General features: G+C 45.4%; 2 protein-coding genes across 2 annotated transcripts in view; both read left to right on the top strand.

Moving 5' to 3' along the window:
* The window catches only part of cfap57 (cilia and flagella associated protein 57), a gene marked incomplete at both ends in the record, with an annotated part of 40,269 nt that extends 23,264 nt beyond the window's left edge, over positions 1 to 17,005 (top strand). Inside the window, 8 exons of the mRNA XM_079820430.1 lie at positions 303 to 476; positions 595 to 753; positions 1,609 to 1,752; positions 2,180 to 2,296; positions 9,019 to 9,153; positions 9,235 to 9,378; positions 16,548 to 16,677; positions 16,845 to 17,005. Of these exons, the coding sequence (XP_079676556.1) occupies positions 303 to 476; positions 595 to 753; positions 1,609 to 1,752; positions 2,180 to 2,296; positions 9,019 to 9,153; positions 9,235 to 9,378; positions 16,548 to 16,677; positions 16,845 to 17,005 (1,164 nt within the window). The remainder of the gene's footprint in view (positions 1 to 302; positions 477 to 594; positions 754 to 1,608; positions 1,753 to 2,179; positions 2,297 to 9,018; positions 9,154 to 9,234; positions 9,379 to 16,547; positions 16,678 to 16,844) is intronic.
* An 8,862-nt stretch (positions 17,006 to 25,867) lies between these two features.
* On the top strand, positions 25,868 to 26,524 carry tmem125b (transmembrane protein 125b; the record flags this gene model as incomplete). Its single annotated transcript, XM_079819934.1, has 1 exon — positions 25,868 to 26,524. Exon 1 carries the CDS (start codon positions 25,871 to 25,873, stop codon positions 26,522 to 26,524), a length of 654 nt encoding a protein of 217 aa, XP_079676060.1. The 5' UTR covers positions 25,868 to 25,870.
* Positions 26,525 to 26,863: the final 339 nt, after the last annotated feature.

A 26,863-nucleotide genomic window follows, 5' to 3' on the forward strand; every position in this document is an offset into this window, starting at 1 on the left:
TAAAATATAAAATATTTTCCTCATATTTTGATGGTTTCATCAAATTTGTAGGGTCATTAAAAACAAATCTCCCCTCCGGACATCACTTTTGACCACTACTCTATGTTTAATAATTTACTGGTCATTCTTTTCATATGAAAATGTTTGGGGCCTTTGACTGTCAACCTCCAAAACAACAAAAAAGTACCATATGACCCATATGTGTGATTGTCATTATGAAGTCCTATGATTGCGTTGTGTGAGGAGCAAATAGGATATTGCGGACAAAATAATATCTTGCCCTTTTCTTTTCCGCCTTGCAGTTTCAGAATGAATCCGAGCAGCAGGTTCGGGAATTTGAGGAATACATAAAGCAAGAAGAGGTAGACACTGATATCGAAATCCATGACATCCGCATGAAATACGAGCAAAATCTCAGGGAAGAAAAAAAGACCAGTGCTATGCTCAAAGTAGAATTAGATACTACAACAAAGTCGGTGAGTGACTATAATTCGGCTTTGAGTTCATCACTGCAACTCTACACTGTATAAAAGACGACATACTGTATGCAGTGAGCTGAATCTTATGTAGGTTGTGTTGTGTTGTGTTGTATAGTTTCATGGCCTGCAGAAGGAAATTGATAACAGGAACTTGGAGATCGAGAAGCTGAAGCAAGAAGTGCAGAAGCTGCAGTCGGTGATCAAATCACTGGAGAACGACATCACTGGGCTAAAGGACACAATTCGGAATAAAGATGGAAATATACAGGATAGGGTGAGCACACATGAACGCTGTTCATAATGACGTGGAAAAGCTAGTCAAGTCAGTTTTATTTACAGTATATAGCTCTTTTCATTAAATATTCTAATAAGCAACTTGTCTATGCTGAAGTTGAACATCCTGAATGACAAGACAATCACAAATCACACGTCTCTTCCATCCATATTTGATTATTAATATTCAAGAGGAGCAGCCCTCTCGTGTCTGGTTAGAACTGAAATTCACATTAATTCTCCCGTCGCTTTGAAGTCTTTTTTATTTTCCTTTGTATTCCTGTTGCTTTAACAACATTTGGCTTTATAAGCAGTTATAGACGAATTTTGCACCCTCCAAAGTCATAGAAACCACTCCAAGTGGTACGTCTATCATGCTTGTTAGGGTTTAACAAGAAGTGTGCTGAAGGAATTATGCAAGTTAAATGTAATTATGTTAGTTAGCATCACCCTATTCCTCAACAAAAAGCTAATAGGATATTCGCATTGGCATTTGAATTATAGCAGAAAATCAGTTCTGTGACCAACAAAAGTTTATGATTCTTACGTGGTTAGTTCATCAAGATAATCTTCACAAATGAACTCCGCTTTTATTCATTGAAATATGAAGCCTAAATATAATCAGCATATGTAAAAAGCTTAAGTTAGGCAATAAATGAACTATATCACTGTCTTGAAGTAAACATGGTTGATGAATGAATGTATTATGTTTTATGAAAATCAATCACAGAACCTCAAGTAGTTTAATATTGTTTTCATGCCATCTGACAAAGTCCAGTTAGCTCACAGTCTGTATATTTCAGTTTCAGCTACTAAGGAACTGTACATGAGAGGAAAATCTGCTTTGTCTCAACAGGAAAAGAGCATCTATGATCTGAATAAGAAGAATAGCACACTTAACAAAGCACTCGAAGTGATGACGCACAGGGCTGAATTTATCGAGGAAGAGGTTGCACCAAAAGAGAATCAAATTAAAGAGCTGAAGGAGCAGATGCAGGAGGTGTTTTACTGCCTCATCCCTTCAACCTGTCACGTTTTATTCAGCTCTTTTTGCCTATTGCTGCATTGTCAAGCCTGAAGATTAACATTCATTTATAACGAAAACATATTGTATACATTCATAATAAATGATTGTCACAGAATACGGTTACACTTTATTTCACTTGTCCACATTTGGACCTTCTACTAACAATAAGTAACTGTGCAACTACATGTCAACTAACTATCTCTAGAGTATTAGTAGATTGTTAGGGTAGGGTTAGTAGAAAAAGTTGACATGTACTTGCAAAGTTACTTATAGTTAGAAGAATGTCCAAAGTGGATTATCGAAATAAAGTGGTACCCAGAATACATTGTCAGATGTAAATCATTTTACATAAAACAGGTAAGCGTTATGAACACAATGTGATAAAAGATGTGTGTTTCAGATGGAGGTAGAGTTGAAGGACTTCCATAAGACGAACACACAACTGGAACTGAAAATTGATGAACTGAACTTAAAATTGAAAACCAAAGACAAAGAAATATACAAAGAATTGAAGAAGGTTAGTACTGTGTTTGAACTGTGTACTAACAGTTCCTTAAATTTATAACCCACTGCTACCTTTAATAAGTCATAAATGATAAAAGTATTATAAAGTAAGTTGATCATTGAGAATTTTTACAGACTTAATACATTAAGTATGCAATAAATGATTAAGAACATAATTAGGGATTATCAATGATGTAAAATACTTCATTTTATTTTTACTTGATTACTTAAGTATTATTTGGGGGGATTTGTAGTTAACTCCAGTGCAATTTAATCTCAATATTTGTGCTTTTACTTAAATGCATTTACTTAAATACCAAAAGGAAAAAAAAGGTACTTTCTACTCCTTACAATTTTATTCCGACTTGAAAGTACTCAATTTTTGCAATGGTGTATCGAGATTTGACTTATTTTTATAACATCAAAAATGTTTGGTCAGTGGTAACTGTCTACCTTGAAACCTTGAAAACTATTAGCATTTAAATGTTCTGACGTTCTTAGCAGCGTGTGGATAAAGTACTGTAATTATATTAAAGTAAATAAATATTATTTGAAATGCTTAAACAAGAGACTCTTCTCTCGTTATTTTTTGCTATAGTTACTTCTATTTTTTGAATACTCTACAATTTAAAATTGTACATTTTACTTTCACAAGTATGTTTTTGGCTAGATACTTTTAATTAAAGGCGCACTAAGCGATTTCTGAGATATTTGAAATCAACCCAAACAAACTTCATTGCTCCGCCCCCCAAATTCACAAACACGCAATGCAAGAGTGGATGTCTCTTTATCATAGCTGAAGCAATTCAAAGTAATGCTTCACTGAAATAATAACCAATAATAAAGCAAAGATGATGAATGACAAGAAAGAACATAAATGCTCTGTTTTCAGGCTTCCAGCACTGGAAAGCTTTTCTAATATTAACTCGGGTCCTAAAGCTCTTGCCCTATCATAACCCTTCTTTTTCCAGTGATATTCCTCTGACCTTTACTCTTTTGTAATGTCTCTCAGCCATCTCTCTTTCTACAGTCTCTTGCTCACTCTCTCTCCTCCCCCATTATAACTGGACACGCCCCCTACTGCTGATTGGCTACAAGTTTGTTATGGTGCTCGGTCCGATCCACATTCAACAGCGTATCTCAGAAATCGATTACTGCACCTTCAAGTAAATAATTCACTCAGTATCTATACTTTTTGTTTAATTTTCAAGTACTTCTTACACCCCTGCCAGGAATTATTTTTATGTAATTGAATTGTCAACTGATAGATGGCTGATTTGTATATTTTATACAGATTTGTCAACAAAAAAAAAATCCAATTAGTACCAAAATTAAATACAAGTGAATTTAGGCAACACATTATGTAACTTCTACATTATAATATATAGTACTGAAAATGTGAAAATATTTATTTTGTGTCACGGAACGGTGGCTGTAATTATGCACATGGCGAATGGAGTAGAAAACAAAACAGTCTTTAATAAATCAAAAACAGAAAGCTACGGAGATCATTGGAGAAACGAATAACATAACCACGTTTAACATAGACGTTTACAGTACCAGACAGGGAACAAAGGAAACTCAGACTTAAAGGTGCTGTATGTGAGTTGTTCACTTTACTTAAGCATAAAAAATATCATATGCTTGCAGATATCTAGGAAACATGCTAAATTCACCTACATGTTTCTCAGAAAAACATTGCTACATCCAGTTATTCTGATTTAAAATGTGCTTTAAGTTTCGGAATGTCTGTTTTTGTTTTGGTCTGTGTGAAACTGCACGTTGCCAGTTTACCCAATAGTATTTCGACACCCCAGGTTGCCAGTTGGCGGAAAACACAGCGTATTACTGCCATGGAAGCCAGCGAACAAACCAGGTCAGAGATCGCAGATTCGACCTAAAAAGCCTCAGCATCCATTTAAAAATCTCTATGAACGAGAGCATATTAAAACGCGGATAAACAAACTCATCAACTTACAGTGTGGATTTCATTGTCAATTGCGCTCGCTCAGATCTGTTGTGTCATCAAGACTCCCAAGAATATGGGAGAAAACGCTCTCCAATATTTTGAATTTGGACTGCAGTAATCAATCCTGCATACCGCACCTTTAAATGCATGTGGAGTAATCAGGGAGAACAGAAACAGGTGTGATGGACTAATTAACAACCTAGGAGACTAACTAGGGTACTAAGGAAAATGGGAACTCAAAGGGTGCGTCTCAATCAGCTCCCTAGTTCATTAGTCAGGGCACTGATCAGCCCTTAAAATGGCTGACTCAATCACAGAATCCTTCCAGGGTACTGAAACGTTCGCTCCCTAAAAAGTCACACAATGCACCACAAAACCCAGGGTGCATCGATGCTCACTATATTCCCTTAAAGGGGTAGTTGCATGAAATTTCACTTTTTAAACTTTAGTTAGTGTGTGATGTTGCTGCTTGAGCTTAAACAGTATCTGCAAAGTTACAGCGCTGAAAGTTCAATGCAAACGGAGATATTGTCTTTTAAAGTTATGGCAGTTTATTGCCTACAAAAACGGACGGTTTGGACTACAACAAGCTTCTTCCCGGGTTGGTGACATCAAGTCAAGTCAAGTTCATTTATTCGTCTCCCTTGGGAGAAATTTGGTTTAGAGACAGGGTACTGCTGCATAGGCAGACATAAAACATATAGACAACATAAAACATAAAACATCCAACAAAGGAGAGGGTACATAACTGGCAACCAGATGGGGACCAAAGTGCAAGAGGATCAAGCTTGAAGTACATTGCAAATACAATTACACATTTAAAATGCAATGCACAGTAAAGTGCTGGTGCATGTTAAAGTGCGGTGCGCAATACAGTACTGATACACATTCGAACACACACTACAAATGCTATACATATTAAAAATACTGGTACGAATTTAAAAAGATGCTGGTACATGTTACAGTTCTGATAAAAACCTCCCTACATTTGCTCATTAATGAGCTTAACTGACACTGGGACAAAAGAATGTTTGAACCGGTTGTATTTACATAAGGAGACCCTGTATCTTCTCCCTGAGGGCATCTGCGAGTATTCGCTGCACAAAACATGGGAACTGTCATTTAGAATGTTTTTTGCCTGAGTAAGGACAGCCTCGTTGAACAGTTCCTGAGGGTTAAGGGGGGGGTGACCCATAATCCTGCCCGCTACTCTGACCAGGTTGAGAATCTGTGATTTAAGTTTGACACTCAGATTACCAAACCAACTGGTGATACCATACCGTAAAATAGACTCTATTGCTGCCCTATAGAAAATTAACATTATGTTTTTACTGACACCAAACAACCGCAGTCTGCGTAAAAAGTGGAGGCGCTGATGGATTCTAGCGCACACAGTGGCTACTTGTGTCTGCCAGCTCAGGTCACTATCAATGTGAATGCCTAGGTACTTGCATGAATTTTGTTGAGTAATGTTATTGCCATGTATCGTCACAGGGCTTCGGTCACCAATTGATTTGGGATCAAAGAGCATTTCTACAGTCTTACAGGTGTTAATCTGTAATTTATGATTGTCGCACCAGTCCACAAACCTGTCTACAGCATCTCTGTGAATGGATGAGTCAGAGTTCTTAGTGAGCAGACTAAGAACAGCTGTATCATCCGAAAACTTCACCACATATTGATTAGGCTCAGAACTAACACAGTCATTTGTATACAGAATAAACAAAAATGGTGAACTGACACATCCCTGAGGGGCACCAGTACTACATATTTCTATATTTGATAAGGAGGAATTAAACTTCACCTGCTGTGGCCTCTTAGTAAGGAATGAGTGGTACCACCTGATTAAAAATGGATTTACATTCAGAAGGGCTAATTTTCTTAGGAGAATATGTGGCTGAATTGTGTTAAAAGCAGAGCTAAAATCAATAAGGGGCAGTCTAGCATATGCACCTGGGAATTCAAGGTGCTTCAATGTAAGGTGCATTATAGTTGATATGGCATCACTTGTACTTCGTTTCTTTGTATATGCAAACTGATATTTGTCTAGTGCTGGCTCCACCTCTGAGCGAAGTACATTTAACATAAGTCGTTCCAGGCCCTTGAAGACATTGGAAGTTAATGCAACAGGTCTATAATCGTTGTCCTCCTGAGGACATGCCTTTTTTGGAACTGGAATTATAGTGGACTTTTTCCAGATCTCAGGTACAACATGTTTATCAATAGAAAGTTGGAACAGCTGGTGCCATACCGGAGACAATTCCTCTGCAAATGTCTTTAAAAGAAAAGTAGACATATTATCTGGCCCCGTCGCTTTTTTCAGGTGCATTGATTTAAAAACCTTGGTTACCGCATGTGGATCTATAAAAATCCTGTCCTTCACAGTACAGTTTACATTATCTAAAACATCACAGCAGTCCCTATTGTTGTCAGATTCAAAGCGCATATAAAATTGGTTCAGTGCATTTGCTTTTAAACTCTCATCCTGAGCAAACAGGGGCTTCCTTTTAGCCTCCATGTTTGTCATTCCTCTAATTGAGTCCCACAGTTTCTTGGAGTTGAACATGGACAAGTTCTGTTCTGCCCGCTCCTTGTGCTGCAGCCTAGCTGCTCTCATATGTTTATTTAGCTCTTTTTGAGCTGTTTTGACTCCATCTGTATCACTAAGTTTAAAGGCAGACTTTTTCCACTTAATACACTCCTTAATATCTTTTGTTATGTAAGGTTTATTGTTCGGATATATCTGAACAGTTTTCTGTGGAATGATGGAGTCAACACAAAAGGAGATGTAGGCAGTTGTGGATTCTGTTGCCCTGTCAATGTCCGCCTCCTTGAAAAAGACGTCCCAGTCTGTCAAGAGAAAACATCCTTTCAGTTCCTCAATCTTATCGTCCGACCACACCTTTACAGTTCGGATTTCTGGTTTGCTGGACTTAAAGACTGACCGATATGTAGGTAGCAGATGAATTGCATTGTGGTCAGAGTTGGCAATGGGAGGTTTGGCTCTGGCTGTATAAGCATCCCTGACATTACCATAGCACTTGTCCAGAATGTTATTTTTCCTGGTGTTGCATTTCACATATTGATAGAAACCAGGTAAACTCTTGTTCAGGCTGCTGTGGTTAAAATCCCCTAGTATCAGTATTGGGGCGTCAGGTTTGTTTTGTAGGTGACGATGGACACAGTCAGCAATTTGATTTGCTGCTCTGTTGGCATTCCCACTTGGTGGGACATAGACAGCGCACACAAAAATGTTGCTAAATTCTCTTGGCAGGTAGTGTGGACGTAAAGTAACACACAGTAGCTCCAAGTCCGGGTTGCATATAGTGTCTCTTATTGCAAAGTTTGAGCACCAACTGTCTTTGATATAAATACATACTCCTCCTCCCCCTACTTTGCCCGAATTTGCGTCTCTGTCCAGGCGTACATGAGAAAACCCGTCTACCTGTACGAAATTGTCTGGTACATCTTTACTAAACCAAGTCTCAGTGAAAATCATTAGGCCTGACTCACGGTATTCATAGCAACCCCTGGCCAGTAAACGCAGTTCATCCAGCTTATTTCTCAGGGAGCGGGAGTTACAAAGCAGCATCTGAGGCAGCGGTAACTTACTAGCCCTCCGAGTGCGCTGTCTCAAGCCGCCTCTCTTGCCCCTCTTCCTCGCCTTCCCATCGCGGCGATGACCTGCGCCGTGATGCCGATATAGCTCCCTGGGCACGTCGTCGAGTAGTCCTGCCGATGGTAGAACTCCGCTGTCTTGCAGTGCCAGCAGCTCGGTTCCGCTGTACGTTAGCTGGTTGATAATCCCATCCGCAAAACACTGGATGAACTGGCCAGACAGGATTAGCCACGCCAATGCTATCCGCTCCATTTCCCTCTGTCTCATGTCGCATATATAAAGTAAACCGTTTAGTGCACGAGTCACTATCACCGTATGTCTTGCACAGTGTGCCCACTGGACACCGACATAAAACGGGAACATAAACGGAGACATAACGAGTAGTACGAGTAAACAAACAATTTGCAGCAGGAGCCCTCCTCCATGTCGCCAGCAGGGCAGCGCCATCTTGGATAAACCCATCATAAACCCTTGCTATTAACATAAACACTGCCCCCGCGAACACGCAACAAAGTGGGCGAGGCTACGTCGCAGTCATTACGAAAGAGAGAGAGCTGTTGCAGAACTACAAACTACATTTGGCCATCTAACCAATATAAGACCATTGCGTTTTTCGGAGGGATGGGCTTCATAGAAGCAGGAAGCAAACGAGCTGTTCAAAGGACAGTGGAGACAGCAGTGTGGAATAAAGGTAAAATATAAGAAAAATACGCCGTTTAAAAAAAAAAAAAGTATTAAGACATGTTATACTGCGCCCCATAAACACAACCAAGCCCAGAAAAAAAAACACGGAACCACCCCTTTAACGGAAGTTCTGAAGCATGAAACTTAAATCATGTGAGCCAACTCACTACACATAACGACTGATAACAACATGTGATATATGTTTTTAAAAATAGAAACCATTATTTTATCATTTCAGCATAAACATACAACGTTAGACAGGTAATCAACACAACCAAAAATTAAACAGAAACAGAGCATGTGACATTTTGAGGTTTGTTAAAGATTACATTTAACAGGAGTATTTATACATTTTTGAAACTGACCTTCATGGAAGCATTAGTTTACAATTAAACATAAATATACCAATGTCCTAGTTTCACTATGAATTTTGAATGAGTAACTGTCCTGCTGTCTTCTCCAGGTTAAGGACTTTGGGGTTCTGGTACAGAGATTTAAAGCTGACCTTCACATGTGTGTGGAATGCATTCAGGACCCCAAAAAATTGAAGGAAAACATTCGAGAGCTCTATACATGTTACGTTCAGCCATCAGATGTGGTAAGATCAAGACATCTTATTATTCATATTCTGACTGTTTTGACTGCCAGAGAAGTGAGCGTGTGTGGTGTTTGACTGTAGGTAGAGAAAGTGGAGGTGCACACAGATATCCAGCTGGAAAACAGCAAACAGAGGGAGCGCTATGAGAAGATTATCGCTACTCTGAAGAACCAGTTTAGCAGAGATGCAAACGTCTTCCAGGCCAACAATACAAAGCTTATGAAGGTGAGAGAAACAAAAAACGACTGTGCAATTAATGTGGAAATGAGTATCTTCAGTCTAAATCAGTAAAACTGACTTGACAAACGGACACATGCAAGTAGAAATCAAGCATGGCGTTATTTCTGGCAGGTCACGTCAGTCATGCTCGCATCAGCTGACTCTCCACGTCTACCTATAGGAATACAATGCCTATCACAGCGCCCCTATACAGGGCTTAAAAACTGAAAAAAATATCAATCGGTTCACTCCGAGCAGAATCGATATTATAGCGTTTCCGTTTTTGCGTTCCTCAATAAACATTACTGTTCCGAAAACGGTTTGATTTGAAAAAATACCGGTTAATAACGTTATTTTAATTTAGCCTATACTTTAAACAAATGTGTATAAATAGACTTATTTTTCACTCAATAATAATATAACGCATGGTAATTAAACTTGAATATTTATTTCATAACATTTTTAAAACCACAACAGAAATACATGCATTAATTACAAAGCATAAACAGCGGACCTGTTTTAATGGAGCGTTAGACAATCGAAAGTGGCCTCTTATGCCTAATTTTTTTCAGAAGAGTGATAACATTCTTTGTACATGACTTTTTTTCAACACGACTTGTTTTAAAAATTGCATGAATAAAGAATAAATAAACTGGATAACCATTGCTCTTTTAATGCACCGTCAACTGGTAACTTCAAAGCAAACACTGCGCAACACGTCCTTGCATCACATAATCAATACCAGCTAATAAAGCTCGATCATTTAATGCAATATAACATACCATTTAATACGAAGCATCAACCGTCTATATAGAAAACATTGACCTGTCCTGTATTGGCAATCTGAAAGACTATAGGAAAAATGTTTGATAGATGCTAGTAACCTACTTGGATAGGCTTAAACGGAATCTAGCCTAAATCAGTCTATTTGAGCTTAAAGTCCGTACTGCTTATTTAAACGTTCGAAAAGAATGTCCTCCAATACCTGCACATTCATTGTAGACCTCAGCGGGGAAAGAAATGTACTTGAGGAATGAAAATGCGCGCTCCACACTGACTTGCGTTACCGGTAGATTCATAGATGACTGGTGCGCCGGCATTTCACTCACGCTTGATCCGTCACATCACATGCTGTACTACTCTATTCATGATTGGTCACTGCCAAATTAAAATATTAAAAGAACAATAAAATAACGTTATTAACCGGTAAATGGTCATTTCAAATTAACGTTTCTGTTCAGAACGATTCAAATTGATTTTGATTTCGTTTTCGTTTTTGTTCCTCTTAAAATTTCGTTCGTTTCCGGTTTTCGTTCCTTGAACCGGTTCAGAGCCCTGCCCCTATATATATAAGGTCCATTCAGTATTATCAGATTAGTTTTATCACATTACTCAGGAGCTAATTACCCACCTACATCCCCAGCTCCTCCTCTCGTCCAGTCACGACCTTCAGATATTCCTCTTCAAATCAGTCATTTATTTTAATTTATGATGTCACATTAAAATATTGTCATTAAGAAACATTTATACATGAATACATTTATGTTGGTTATGTTCTGTTTACCTGAGGGGTTTATCACTGCGCTCCCTGCTCTTATCCATGCTAGGCTGCATGGATGGGCAGGGAATGCTGCTTAAAATTCAGCGTTGCCATCACAGGAATAAATAAAACCTTTCTTTTTTTAAAGAAAACGTCTCGGTTACGACTGTAACCTTAGTTCCCTGATGGGAACGAGACGCTGCGTCACCGCTTTGGAAACGCCCCTGCGTGATTGCGTCGTGAAGCACGTATGTCATCAGTCCAATAGAGAGACGGAACGTCATAGGCGGGTGACGTCATAGACCCGGAAGCTATAAAGCACACCGGCAAACACACACCGTTAGCTTCTGAAGAAGGCCTGAAACAAGGCGCTTGCGGGCATGCGAGGAGTATGGCCGGCTGACGCAGCGTCTCGTTCCCATCAGGGAACTAAGGTTACAGTCGTAACCGAGACGTTCCCCTTCAAGGGAACTCGAGCTGCGTCACCGCTTTGGGAACGAGAATACCCACGTCCCCATGCGAGTCTGGATGCCCGCCTGTAACAGCTACGAGGCGAGCACCCGAGACCCCGGAGTAGCAGAAACATCTAGTTCATAGAACCTGACAAATGTATGCGGCGAGGACCACCCCGCCGCATCACACACTTCCTGCAGGGAGGCCCCTGCCAAGAGAGCTTGAGAAGCAGCCATACTCCTAGTGGAATGGGACCGAACAGCCAAAGGAGAGGGCTGTCCGGCCGCCACATAAGCCAGTGAGATAGCCTCGACTACCCATTTGGTCATCCTCTTCTTTGACACCGGACCCCCACGGGATGGAGGTCCGTAGCAAACAAACAACTGATCAGTTTTTCTCCACAGGGCAGCTCTGTGGATATAGGCGTCTAAGGCGCGAACTGGACAAAGCAGATTTAACTTTTCCTGGTCTGACGTCAAAAAGGGAGGAGGACAGAAGGCCTGGAGCACAATAGGTCTCACAGGATTAGTGAGGACCTTAGGAATATACCCGGGCCTCGGAGAGAGAAAGGCCTTAGCCATACCCGGGGCAAACTCCAAGCACGAGGGTGCGACAGAGAGGGCTTGCAAGTCCCCAATTCTTTTAAGAGAAGAAATAGCAAGAAGAAAAATAGTTTTGAAAGTGAGAAATTTCTCAGGAACTTCCTCGAGCGGCTCGAAGGGAGCCTCGGAAAGGCCTCGAAGGACGATGGATAAGTCCCAGGCCGGCACCCTGGTGCGTGTCACAGGTCTCAGCCTTAAGGTTCCACGGAGGAAACGAGTTACTAGAGGGTGTCGCCCTAATGAAACACCACTCAAAGGAGTGTGGTAAGCAGCTATGGCCGCCACGTACACCTTTAGTGTGGAGGGGGCTAACCCAGCAGAGAATCTCTCCTGCAGGAACTCCAGCACCACGCTCGCAGGGCAGTTAACTGGATCCCGCAGGCGATCTCGACACCATAAGGTGAAGAGTCTCCACTTCAGGTAGTAAAGTTTCCTCGTAGAAGGAGCTCTGGAGTGTAGAATGGTCTCAACAACCTCAGTTGAGAGACCGGAACTTATGAGCTGGGCCCCCTCAGAGGCCAAGCCCACAGTTTCCACAACTCCGGGCGGGGGTGAACAAAAACTCCGCCCGCCTGAGAGAGAAGGTCCCTCCGGAACGGAATCTCCAGAGGAGAGCCGTCGAGGAGAGACACCAGATCCGAGAACCATACCCGGCCCGGCCAGAACGGGGCTACTAGAAGGAGACGGGCCCCGTCCCGGCGCACTCTCTCTAGAACTCCCGGAAGCAGAGCGATCGGGGGGAAAGCGTACAGGGGCAGCCTCGGCCACTCCTGTACCATCGCATCCAGTCCGAGAGGAGCTGGAGGCGACAGGGAGAACCACAGATGACAATGAGAGTTCTCGTGAGTGGCGAACAGGTCCACTTGGGCCCTGCCAAACTTCTCCCAAAGGAGCTCCACCACATCGGTGTGGAGTCTCCACTCCCCGGGCCTTGGCCCCTGCCTCGACAGGATGTCTGCTTCCACGTTCAACCGCCCAGGAATGTACATAGCCCTGACTGACAGCAATTTTCCCTGAGCCCAGAGGAGGATAAGGCGCGCCAGCTTGTATAAGCGACGAGACCTCAAGCCCCCCTGATGGTTGATGTAGGAGACCACCGATGTGCTGTCTGTGCGTACAAGCACATGATGGCCCCTGAGATGCGGCAGGAAGTGCTTCAGAGCCTGAAACACCGCCAACATTTCCAGGCAATTTATATGCCATGAACGCTGGTGCTCCTGCCACAGACCCTGGGCCGAGCGACCACTCATGGTCGCCCCCCAGCCCGTCAGGGAGGCATCCGTGGTCAGAGAAGTACGCTGACACGGTGCCCCCAGCGACGGGCCCTGGGTCAGGAACCTGGGGTCCTTCCACATAACCAAGGTGCGGAGACACCGCCGCGTTGCCTTGATTACGCGAAAGGGGTTCCCCCTCGGGGAAAAACCCCTGGTCTTGAGCCACCACTGTAGCGGCCTCATGAACAGCAGGCCCGAAGGAATAACATTGGACGCGGCTGCCATCAGACCCAACAGTCTCTGAAACTGCTTTACAGTGAGCGGCTGGTCTAGCTTCACCCCTTTCACGGCTGAGAGGATTGACCCCACGCGAGGCTCCGACAGACGAGCCTGCATAGCGACCGAATCCCAACTCACCCCGAGATAAGTGATCTTCTGCACAGGAGAGAGAACACTCTTCTTGGAGTTGAGCCTCAGCCCCAACCTCCTCATATGCGCGAGAACAACATCTCGATGCTGAACCGCGAGACGCGCTGACTGTGCTAGTATCAGCCAGTCGTCGATGTAATTGAGGATGCGGATCCCCTGCAAACGCAAGGGGACCAGAGCAGCGTCCACACACTTCGTGAACGTGCGGGGTGAAAGGGCTAAACCGAAAGGAAGCACCCGATATTGGTACGCTTCTCCCCTGAAAGCGAACCTCAGGAACTTCCTGTGCTGCGGAAGGATGGAGACATGGAAATACGCATCTTTGAGATCTATCGTGACAAACCAGTCCTCGGACCTGATCTGAGACACGATCTGTTTGAGTGTCAGCATCCTGAACTTGAGCTTTGCCACGGCTCGGTTCAGGACGCGAAGATCCAAGATGGGGCACAGCCCACCATCCTTCTTTGGCACTATGAAGTACCGGCTGTAAAAGCCTGACTCCCTGTCCGGGGGGGGAACCCTCTCTATAGCCCCCTTTTGCAGCAGAGTCTGTACTTCTTGAGTCATCACCAGAGCCTGCACCGGGTCCACCACAGTGGAGAGGACCCCGTTGAAGTTGGGGGGACGGCATCTGAACTGAATCGCGTACCCCAACTTTACACATCGCAGGACCCAACGAGATATGTGAGGCAGATTTTCCCACTCTGACACAAAATCTACTAAGGGAACCAGCCTCTCGAGGCTGGTCTCTGATGTACTCTGCACCGCGAGTGCAGCGCCCTGAAGCGGCGAACCGGCAGGGAACGACTGACTCGACGGCATAATTTCCCTCCGAAGAGGGTGCGGGCCATCCTCGAATGACCCGCGGGGCCCCTCCGCGCCCCGGCACTCGGGCGGGGTTGGCGGACTGACCCCGTGAGGGTACCGCGGACGCACGGGTACCGTGTACAGCGGTAAGCACCGTGCGCCCGCGGAGGGGACCACCCTCACTGTCCTGGGCCCAGAGGCGTCAGGACTTCTTTGACGCAGCCTTCCTCGCCACAATGACTGTCCTCAGATCAGCCCTGGGGTTAGAAGGCTGCGCCTGTGAGCGCCGCGCACCCGACGACCCTTTCTGCGGGGGTGTACGAGTGGCGACACTCACTTTTTGCTGCGCCCTGTGCGAGGAGCTTGTACTCGGCATCTGCTGCTCCCGCCCAGCAGCAGACGAGACCTGGGGCTTACGGGGAAGGAACTGCTTGAGCGCCGCTGCCTGTTTTTTTGCCTCCAGGAACCTGTCGGTAACCGTGGTGACAGCGTCACCGAACAGGCCCTCCGGAGACAGCGGCGCATCAAGCAAAAAGCTCTTGTCCCTTTCCTTAATATCTGTAAGGTTTAGCCATAAATGCCTCTCCGTGGCCACTAGGGCTGCCATAGAACGGCCGACGCATCGAGCCGTCTCCTTGGTGGCACGGAGAGCGAGATCGGCAGTCGATCGAAGTTCATTAATAGTATCGACTCCGATCTCGTGGCTTTCCCCCAGGTCCCTTAGCAGATCAGCCTGATATGCCTGCACAATAGACATCGTGTGCAGACACGCGGCGGCTTGACCTGCTGCCGAGTATGCTTTGCCCACAAAAGATGATGTCACTTTAAGAGGTTTTGTGGGCAAAGACGGAGCCTTTACGGTCGACGCAGACTCGGGTGACAGATGGCTCGCAAGCGTCTGTTCAACCCGAGGCAGCTGACCATAACCGTGTCTCTTACACCCCGCGATATTACTATACACGGACGTTTGCGGGGTGAAAATGCGTGCAGACACGGGCCGCTTCCAAGACCTCGACACCTCGGTGTGGAGGTCCGGGAAAAACGGCAGACTCCTTCGGGGAGGCTGAACAGAGCGCGCGGGGAGAAAGCGCTCATCGAGTCTGCTTTTTACAGCAGCTCGCTCATGATGTTCATGTGGCCAGTCAATGTGAAGTCTGGCCACCGCTCTGCTCAGCACCTCCATGAGCTCCTCACTTGCAGGGGAATGAAGTGACGAGTCTCCACCCCCTGCATCGATGCTACAGACATCAACCTCCTCGGAGGAAGATAGCTGCAGTATCGCGGCCGCTCCCCGGGCGGGAGAAGCCGCAGAGCGGGCTCCCGAACCCAGAGAGGCAGCGCTGGATCTGGCGGGTGAAGGAAGAGATAGGGCGGGGCCCGTCTCCATCCCCTCCGTCAGATCCTTTTGCGAACCCCACGACATGAGTCGCCGCTGAGCCTCAGCCGCAGCGGGACCCGTGCCGTGGGGAGCGTTAACCGGGACGCCCTCCTCGAAGAGCGCCCGGCGGGATCGCAGCACGCGAAGAGGCAGGGCCTCACAATGCTCGCAGCCGGCACCCTCGAGTGCCGACTGCGCGTGCTGCTCTCCCAAACAAACAACGCACATCAAGTGTGTATCCCCGCTCGGGATGTAGCGTGAGCAGGGAGGAACACACTGTCTGTAACGCTGTTCGCTCGTCATACTTTTTTTCTCTTGATCAATGTGGTGAGAGTGCAAACGAACAAAACAGTCTGAACTCAGACACAACACAAAGACACTTTGGACAGATTTACACAGAGCGCTTGTTGAAGGCAACAGAAGCTAACGGTGTGTGTTTGCCGGTGTGCTTTATAGCTTCCGGGTCTATGACGTCACCCGCCTATGACGTTCCGTCTCTCTATTGGACTGATGACATACTTGCTTCACGACGCAATCACGCAGGGGCGTTTCCAAAGCGGTGACGCAGCTCGAGTTCCCTTGAAGGGGAACAGTAATTTTCATTCGTAATAATATTTCACAATATTACTGTTTTACTGGGGGTTTTTTTTTCCTGCAAATAAATACAGGCTTGGTGAGCACTCACCTTTCATTTTCCTTCAGTCACTGTTTCTGTGTGTGTGAAAGTTCTCACATCTGCCATCTGTGTCCAGGACAACGTATTTCTCATGAAAGAGATCAATGATCTGCGTCAGGAGCTGCGCACAGTCCGAATGCAGCTGCACAACTACGAGAGCCAAAGCAACTTCAACAAGAACATCAAGGGCTCTGCTAACACAAGAGGTGAGCCATGTTGACTTGAAATTGATGTTTTTTGGTGCGTTTATACCACACTTACCTTTACAAATGTTAACCTTTCAGGATTGAAACATAATGCCCCTGGATTATCATGGACCGTAATAACATTTCCATCTCGGATGTTCAGCTGCCTCTTTTCTGTCATGTTTCAGGTGCAGCTTCAGCAGGGAGGACTGGCTTGATGACGCAGCAGAATTCTGAAGAAGCAGAGAAGATCATCCGGTTACAGCGACTAGAGATCCACAGACTCAAGCAGGAGATTCTCAGCCAGACACCCTCATCCGTAACAAAACTACCACCACTTGTTAACTGAATGCATTTCTTGTTCTTCATGCCTGAATAAAGTGTATCAAATGTCATATTGGGTGTTACTTTATGAAACGATGGAGAACATGACAAAACTATGACCGGATTAAAATAAACGTTCCAGATATTTTACAATTTAAGGTTTGTTCATTTTACTCTTCACTCTCAGAAAAAAAGGTACAGTGGAGGTACAATTTTGTTCCTTGGGGAACAAAACGTATAACTGTACCTTTAAACGTACACAATTGGTCCTTAGGGTACAATTAAACCATTGGCAGGCAAGTTCGGTCCTAGGGAGTCGCTGTCCTGCAGAGTTTGGCTCCAACCCTGAAAGACGTCTATAGAAACTCTTATTGAGAATTAACGTCTCGGTTACGTATGTAACCCTCGTTCCCTGAGGAGGGAACGGAGACGTACGTTAGTGACTAACGAATGGGGGTTTCGCTTAGAAGCCAATTATCTCCGAGAATTCAACAGCGCCCAATGGCAGTGCCAATGCCATGGGCATGCGGAATTTGCATGCGTAACTCCGCCCCACCTCGTGGGTATATAAGGAAGTACGCTGGCAACATCGCATTATGTTACTGCTGCAGGAGCCAAGACTGAACTCCGCGTTCCAGGCAGCACAGCTGACGTGGCAAAGGAAACGTACGTCTCCGTTCCCTCCTCAGGGAACGAGGGTTACATACGTAACCGAGACGTTCCCCTTCGTTCAGTCACTACGACGTACGTTAGTGACTAACGAATGGGGGTTCCAATACAACAACGCCACTCAGCTGTCATCCAGTGCCCTGCGTAAGTGTGAGTACCCTGTCGTAAGACTAGTACGGACGAAGGACTCCCACTTATCACAGGATTACCAAGGTACACTGGGAAGCATATCCCAGTGAGGGAATGCCAAGATGCCTACCCGTAGGGAGGGCTTAAGAACACACATATGACCCGCTAAGGGCTGCATATGGAAGATCTCTAGGGTACCAGCCGAAGGTGGATTTTTAACCCTAGGGGCGGCAGGGACTTGCCAAGGTAAAGACACCTGCTCGCTGAGGAGGCTTACGGTGGAAATACTCGTGTGGGGGTCGCCGGAGGGGAACCATGCACACGGAGCACCTGGCCGGACATGAGGGTCTGGGCTCGAAAGGGCAGACTGAACTGATGTCGGCGTAAGCAGTGCTGGAGGAGCTCAGGGCTCTCGGAGAGCTCACCTATGGGAAAATATCGCACGTATCCAGTCCTTGGAGTGGAATGGCGAGCAAGCGAAGACACCTGAGCCTGGCCCATTACCGGCCACCCGTAGGGGCGAGTACATAGTTGGACACTGGCTCCACTCGGAGATTGTAGAATCTGGCGAATGTGTTGGTGTCGCCCAGCCTGCAGCTCTGCAGATGTCTGTTAGCGAGGCGCCATGCGCTAGAGCCCTAGAGGAGGCCACACTCCGGGTGGAGTGTGCCCTCACACCAAGGGGACATGGTCGACCTTGCTGTTGGTAAGCCAAAACAATGGTGTCCACTATCCAGTGAGACAACCTCTGCTTTGAGAGAGCACTTCCCTTCCGCTCTCCACCATAACAGACAACAGCTGGTCTGAGGTCCTGAAACATCGCGTACTGTCTACATAGGCGCGGAGAGCGCATACTGGACAGAGCAATGCCAAGGCTGGGTCTGCCTCCTCCAAAGGCAGCGCTTGCAGGTTCACCACCTGATCTCGGAACGGAGTGGTGGGAACCTTGGGCACATATCCGAACTCAAGGCACGCTTCGTCAACCGAAAATGCTTGCAGGTCCCCGACCCTCTTAAGCGAGGCCAATGCGGTCAGCAGAGCCGTCTTCATAGACAAGAACTTAATCTCAGCCGACCACAAAGGCTCAAAGGGCACTTAAGACTACTGAGAGGTCCCAAGAGGGAACGAGAGGAGAGCGAGGAGGATTCAGTCTCCTCGCCCCCCTCAGGAACCTGATGATCAGGTCGTGCTGACTTACCTTTTTGTCTCCCAGGAGATCGTGGTAGGCAGATATTGCGGCCACATACACTTTAAGGGTGGAAGGAGACAGCCTTCGCTCCACCCCCTCCTGGAGAAACGATAGCACGGACCCGATCGGGCATTTCCAGGGGTCTTCTTGGCGGGAAGAACACCATGTGACGAAGAGGTTCCACTTCAACGCATAGAGACGTCGCGTAGACTCAGCTCTAGCGGAAGTGATGGTAGCGACCACCGCAGGTGGAAGACTACTCAGACCTGCCGCGTCCCGTCCAGAAGCGACACGTGGAGCTTCCAGAATGCTGGACGCGGGTGCCAAAAGGTGCCCCGTCTCTGAGTGAGGAGGTCCGGTCTCAGAGGAATAGGCCAGGGAGGGGCTGTCGCAAGGAGTAGAAGTTCTGGGAACCAGGTCTGGCCGTGCCAATACGGGGCGACCAACATGACCTGTTCCTTGTCCTCCCTGATCTTGCACAGTACCCGTGCAAGGAGGCTCACTGGGGGAAACGCATACTTGCGTAGCCCTGGCGGCCAGCTGTGCGCCAGTGCATCCGTGCCAAGGGTGCCCTTGGTCAGGGAATAATACAGGGAGCAATGGGAAGAGTCCTGGGAGGCAAACAGATCTACCTGTGCGTCGCCAAACTGTTCCCATATCAGCTGGACCGTCTGGGGGTGGAGTCTCCACTCTCCGGGGAGAGGCTGCACGGTTCTGGTCTCCCGGGATGTGGACAGCACGAAGGGACTTCAGGCGCTTCTGACTCCACAAAACGAGATGGCGGGCGAGTTGAGACATACGGCGGGAGCGTAGACCGCCCTGGTGGTTGATGTCCGCTAATACGGCCGTGTTGTCTGTCCTGACTAGTACATGTTGACCCCTCAGAAATGCTCGGAAGCGGTGCAGGGCGAACCGTACTGCCAGTAACTCGAGGCAATTGACATGCAGAAGGCGCTGGGGTCCTATCCAGGAGCCCGCGGCTGCTTGTCCATTGCACATGGCACCCTAGCCCGTGGATGATGCATCTGTTGATACAACAACATGCCTGGAAACTCGTTCTAAGGACACTCCGGTCCGTAGAAAGCTGAGGTTCGACCACGGGGTGAGAGTCTGTAAGCAGCTGGCCGCCGGGGCAGTACGTGTTACAGCCTCAGTCTGCTCTGGGGCGGCCGAGAACTGTTGGGCGCAGTTCTCAGCCGCGCAGCCGAAGAGGCCAGCCTGGGATATGGGTGAGTTGAGGAGGCGGGCCCGCTCAACGTCCTCCACATCACCAGGTAAGGCCAGGTGTTCTCCCGGACCACAGCTGTGGACATCGCCCGACCCAGGGAGCGTGTGGCCACCTTCACCGCCCGGGGGCGGGGTCAGTTGCGGCACGCAGCTCAATGAAGAGCCCTGGGTCGGCTCCACCCTTGTGCATGTGCAAAGGGGCGGCGGCCTGCCCGCAGCTCTGCGGGACCACGCCATCGAAGTAGACGAGCCCACAGGCTTTGGGAGGGTGCTTAAGACAGCCACACCACGCCACGTCAAGCCCTCTGTGGACACCGTAGTGCGCAACAGAGAGTTCAACAGTGGGGGTGAGGGGGCCCCAGTGTACCCTAGGCCGCGGCCCCATCAAGGGCAGAGAAGGCGGAGGAGGCCACCAAACGGTCGCGGGAAGCACGGGGACTTCCGGGACCGCGTGATCTCCTCATGCACCTCAGGAGCAAAAGGCATTGGGGGCGGGGCCCAACAGCTGTCGGGTGCCGTCCCCAAAAACCAATCGCGCAACCACGAGCACTCGCGACTGGGCGGAGTTCCACACCAGCGCGAGACCCGCGGCTACCCGAGATAACATGGCTGTCAACTTTAGGTCGGATCAGGCAGTGCTGACACACCCGGAGGCGGAGCACAACCTAATCGTCATCCCCAAAGGACTCCAGCCCACCTTGGGATGCGGCGATCGACATCTCACTGCTATCTGGAGCGTGAACGAAACGAACGAGGCGTCAGAGACGGGCCGCTGTTTCAGTCCAACACTCGCGGGTTTAAGCAATGTGCGAGAGGGGGCGTGGCCCGAGGAATGATCGTCGGGGTTCTTAATACCACGGCACCGCCCTCAGGTCACCCTGGCCACCAGCCAAAGTACCACCTCTCTCGGAGACGGTAGATTGGGGTGTGGCAGAGGGGACTCTCTCTCCTCACGGAGATCACTGAGTCTCGACCGCGACATCGCGATGGTCACGTTCCCGCAGTGGGAACATGACGCATCCACAAACACTGCCCGAACGTGCTGAAGCCCAAACACATCGAGCAGTGAATGTGCCCATAGACAGCAACGGAGATCGATCGCACCCGGAAGTGCACGGGCGAACCGTCTTGAAAAAGACGTGCCACGCGCAAGCTCTTTTTGTGAGAGGAAAGCTCTGCAGAGTGCCGAAGCGCCCAGGGAAACACACACACAGCTGTTGCAGATCACTGCACAGATCAGCAGGCAGGCAGCATGAGATCGCTGGAACGCGCCGTCACACCAACACCCTGGAGAACCGCTGGTCTCGAAGACTGAAGAGAAGACTTCAGAATTCAGGCTTGTAGGAGTGAAGAGATGCTCTTGGCTCCAAAGCAAAAACATAATGCGATGTTGCCAGCGTACTTCCTTATATACCCACGAGGTGGGGCGGAGTTACACATGCAAATTCCGCATGCCCATGGCATTGGCACTGCCATTGGGCGCTGTTGAATTCTCGGAGATAATTGGCTTCTAAGCGAAACCCCCATTCGTTAGTCACTAACGTACGTCGCAGTGACTGAACGAAGGGGAATAGAAGATGTTGGTTTTATTGAAAATATTGATGTTTCATTTAGTTGGACAGTTTGACTCTTGGTTTTTTGTGTGAGTTTGTGGTTTTTGTTACAGTGATAACAAAACACATAATCTGTTCAAATCAAAAGAAGCCATAAACAAAAATTGTCAAGAAGAAAAATGTTTAACTAAACTCACCACTGATTAAAACTATTAATAAATAATATTCACCAACGATACTTTCTTGCCACAGATCAGACATTCTGAATTTAGATTTTTAAATACATTCTAGGGGGGAAAAGTTTAGACGCACACAGATATCAAGAATCAGCATATGAATCTCAACAATGGTGAGATACTTAATGCTGCAATGCATGCTGGGAGCCATGAGTTTGCCATGAGACTGCAACTGAATCCTTCAGTACACTTCTACAGATCTAAAGAACTGTATGTTTCCCCACATCATCTACAACTAAAATATCTTCATTTGTGTTCCGAAGATGAACAGAGGTCTTACGGGTGTCGAACGACATGAGGGTAAGTAATTAATGACAGAATTTTCATTTTTGGGTGAACTAACCATTTAAACCACAGCCATGATTACATTCACTTTGTTATTTTATTCTTTGTCCAATTATTATTTTTCTGTTCTATAAATATCTGGACGTCGGAGACCATAAGTAAGTTGTGATTTCTTGGAGCAGAAATCAAAGGAAGAAAGGAGTGAATAGTAGACATTTCCATAGAAGTCACACAATTATGGAAGAAAGTTCAATTTATTCTTCCATAATGTTGTGTCTTCTATGGAAATGTCCACTATTCACTCCTTTCTTCTTTTGATTTCTGCTGCAAGAAACTGGTACCGTCCAATAATTTGCATTTGGAGTGGCATTCTGCACTTTTCTTCAAGTGAAGCTTCTTCTAAAGGCACACTTCCTCTTCTTCTTTGTGACTGCTGATATCTCCTTAGATTATTGGTCCAGATAGCCTTGTTCTTTTGTAAGGTAGTATCGACATTATATTGTATATAGCTGCTGAAACAAATATCAAAAAGTATCAAGTTGAGTTGTTAGCTCTTAAAGCGCTCTCTCTCTCTTTCTCTCTTTCTCTCTCTCTCTCTCTCTCTCTCTCTCTCTCTCTCTCTCTCTCTCTTAGAGGAATTAAGGCCTTTTTCATTGTTTTTAAGTGAAAATTCATTGATTTAAATATAGTTAAATATGGCCAAATACCGCCAATATAGTTAAAAAAGTTATAATAATAATAATGTATACATGACAAGCAGGGCAGTCCTCTCCAGTTCTACTCAGTATGAATTTCTTATATTATCCTGTACAAATGAGGTTTATGAAAAATAACATGCCACACATGCTGTTCTGGACAATCAGCACATATAAACACTGAGAAGAGTGGCTCTATTGTTGTTGAGGCGAAGTAAACTTATGTCATGTGAATGACACCATCCTTACAGTCACAAAACGTCCATTATGTTGCACGCGTGACATCAGAGATTCACTTTGTGGGATGTCCCTCCAGTTGGCCTATTGTCTTTCCCACAATGCCTTGAAAGACATCTTTGCTTTTCTGTGTCAGTCAGTCTGCCTGCTAGGCGCACACATGTGTGAGTGTGAGCGTTTGTGTGTGTTCTCCATTTGCGAACATGCTGTTTAGTGTGTCACAAAGAAGACAATGAGAAACCTCTTATTGTCCTGGTGGAATGTGGCTGAAGACAACGGGGGAAGTATGTCATCGCCCCAAGTGCTTGGCACCAATGTCCAGTCAGCTTGCACCGTGACACACCACAGAATGAGAGAGACAGGTAAACAAAAAGACAAAGAAAGAGAGATGTGACAGTAAACAGTCCTGAACTAAAGCCAAAGCAAATGAGGATGGTGTGTGTGTGTGTGTGTGTGTGTGTGTGTGTGTGTGTGTGCGTTTGTCAGAATCAAGCTTACTCAATTTTCACTTTCTAAAGCAGGACCATGAATGAAAGTCTGCTGTTCAGGATACACGATGATCACGTTTGTGGAAATTTCATGATGTTGATTCAAAAGTTTGGAATTGGAACCATGCACTGATGAAAGGTGAGGAAAATCTCCATTGGTTACAATTATCTCTGTGGTTTATATAATAATGGCTTGCTGTAGAGCTTTGATTGGATTTCATAATATTAAAATCTATTTCAATAGAGTAATGGAGGCGTAGGTGAAGTTGAACAGGTTGGGTTACACATTCTGAAGCATTCATTTTGGATTTAATTCAACATTTAACATAACTTTTTGCTAAAGTAAAAAAAAGTAGACTGAGATGTTATAGATACATTGTGAAGTATCTCTTCACAAGTTTGTGACATTTGAGTGCTTTTTAAGGTTGTGTATGAATAGCACCTTTATAATTTCGTATTGCAAATGTTCCTATAATTAATCATATATATAATCACAAACTCATGAGCTTATTTGAACGACTTAACTGAATCAAAGTGATTACTGGATATAACCGCAAGTTATTATTGCTTTCAATGATACCCGTCTTAAAATGTTTTGTGTACTTAAAGTTTGGAAAACTTTTAGAGTTTGAAAAAGAAATAATAATTAATATTAACCACAATTTTAACATTTCTTTTTTTGACTATTTGTTTCTTCAAAGATAATTTTTTACACAAAATTAGAAAAATGCTAAATAACAGTTTTGCTTTTTCAAAGTAATAACTGGAATAGCTTCAAATGTCATTTTCAAATATAGAGTGATCAGTCTGCATGGGATTTCTGGCTCAAATGAGAGCTCATGAAGCAAAGATGGCAACATGAAGTGTGTGAACTTCTTAATGAGTGCATGCAGCAGTTGCCTTTAACATAATAATCGTTCAGCATGCGGCAGTTGCCTTTGACGGGGAATAAATGGGGTAGAATTTTGATATAATATTCACTCAGAAATTGCTAGTAAATTTCACAAACAATTACAAAGAAACAGCAAATAATTAGCTCTGTCAAATTTATTAATCGTGATTAATCACATCTAACATAGAAGTTTGTGTGTGTGTGTGTGTGTGTGTATATTTTTACAAACTTTTATGTTAGACGCGATTAATTGTGATGAATCACTTTGACAGCACTACAAAAATACATTGTATTAAACATACAATTCTGAAGTAGAATAACTCGTGCAATTTTCTTTTAAAAAGCACTTGAATAATCTTTATTTTCAACTAATATAACTAATATACACTGGCCGGCCGGAAAAAAAAGTCACTGTTTGGATTTAAAATTTGCAAATGCTTAAAGGGTACATAACACACACAGTTTCTGCCAGTCTCATGTTAATCTTGAGTACCTGTAATTGCATCCTTCATATCTCCGAAGAGTCTTTAGTTTTATCATATTTATAAAGATAAGCTGTACCAATTCTTTCAAAAAACAGCCGAGTGTGTGCAGGCTTATTCGAATCCTGAAAGAGTGTATTTGGCACAGAAATACTCTGTCATACGTCCAAATTTTGGCCATGTTTAGCATGAGAATCCAACTTTTTAACAGTGTTAAAAACTTTTTAAAAGTCAGAATAAATGAAATCGCATTAGACCCCCCTTTTAAGAGTGTATGACTGGATCATTGCTGCAGTGATTATTATGTTTCTAGCATGTTATATGTTGGGCAATAGTTCTTCTTACCTTAATTGATGAAGTGTAATTTTTGATGGGAGTAAATTGATGGATGTGTAGCTTTTCATTTCTTAAACAATTTTTGCACCTCTTGATGGAAATAATATCTCAACATTCAATTAATTTAAGGTCTGGACTCATGCTTCCTCCCAACCATTATTTCACAATTTGAGCCACATTTCACAATTTAACATGCTAGCAACATAATAATCTCTGCAATAATGATCCAATCATACACTCTTAAGTATTTGCCTATTTAAATCCAAACAGTGACCATTTGTTTGGCTGGGCAGTATATAATACTATAATGAATATACTTATAAATTAACTTGTGAAATATAAAAAAACATAAATGCTCTAAACTTAACTCATGTTAATGCATTGAACCTTATTGTAAAGTGTTTATAACTGTAAATATTCTTATGTCTGACCATACAGTGTGGAGACAGCATACCGCCAGACGACCCTTGAAATGGAGCTTCTCCCTCTGAGTGTGATGAGTCCTGGAGCTCCCCTTCATCTGCAAGCAGACCCTTTGTGGCTCCAGCGCCAAGCCGTGGAGGAGCAGGTGGAGCTGTGGTGGTTCAACAAGCCACACGTCTCTCTTCTGTGCTACTGCTTTTCAGTGGCCATGGTTCTGAGCCTGGGCTCGGCTGGCGTGGGGCTTCTCTCAACGGCCTCTTCAGCCGTGGGGCCCTCAGTACTGTGGCGCTTGGGCGTTGGATCTACTCTCTGTCTCCTGGCACTGGTGGTCCTCATGAAGCAGCTGCTCAGCTCTGCCGTGCAAGACATGGGCTGCATACACAGCCGCAGACGCATCGAGCAGCTGCGGAGTGGAGGAACGGCAGATCCCGTACTTTTGCTGTTCACTGGCCTGGCGCTGGTGGTCTGTGGGACTACGCTTCTCAGTCTCACTGAGTCTGACATGTTGCTTTCTGGTGTGACCCTCCTGGCCAGTGGGGGCGCTGTGGTGCTAGGTGTGATAGTATATGGAGTAATGGTTTATGCGCAGGGGAGGAGGAACACGAGAAGGCGAAGACGACGAAGGGTCAGGGTGTATACAGTGGCTGGACAAAGGGACCATCCATGGAGGGATTCAACATCTAGTCATTCGAACTTGTTATGAGAGAAGAATCGAGAATTCCATCTGCCCCTGGTTTCTACATGATAATAAAACGTATTTGCACATACTGGTGTGTAAAACTGGCTTGTTCTGTGATCATTTTACACCTGCAAAACAAATGGCATCACGTATTCCCTGCAGTTTGACTAGAAGACATCTTGGACAATCAAACACCTCCAACGCAAATGATAGCATTGCCATTTCTTGTTTTACATTTTATCTTCTGAGCGCCAGGCAATGGAACGCCCTTAGATTTGGAAGTCAAAGATATCAAGGAATATCCCATATCCATATGGAAAAATTCTGAATGGAAAGCAGTATGTACAGTAGATTACAATAAAG

The sequence above is a fragment of the Gobio gobio genome (assembly GCF_949357685.1).
Source record: "Gobio gobio genome assembly, chromosome: 6".
Taxonomy (NCBI): domain Eukaryota; kingdom Metazoa; phylum Chordata; class Actinopteri; order Cypriniformes; family Gobionidae; genus Gobio; species Gobio gobio.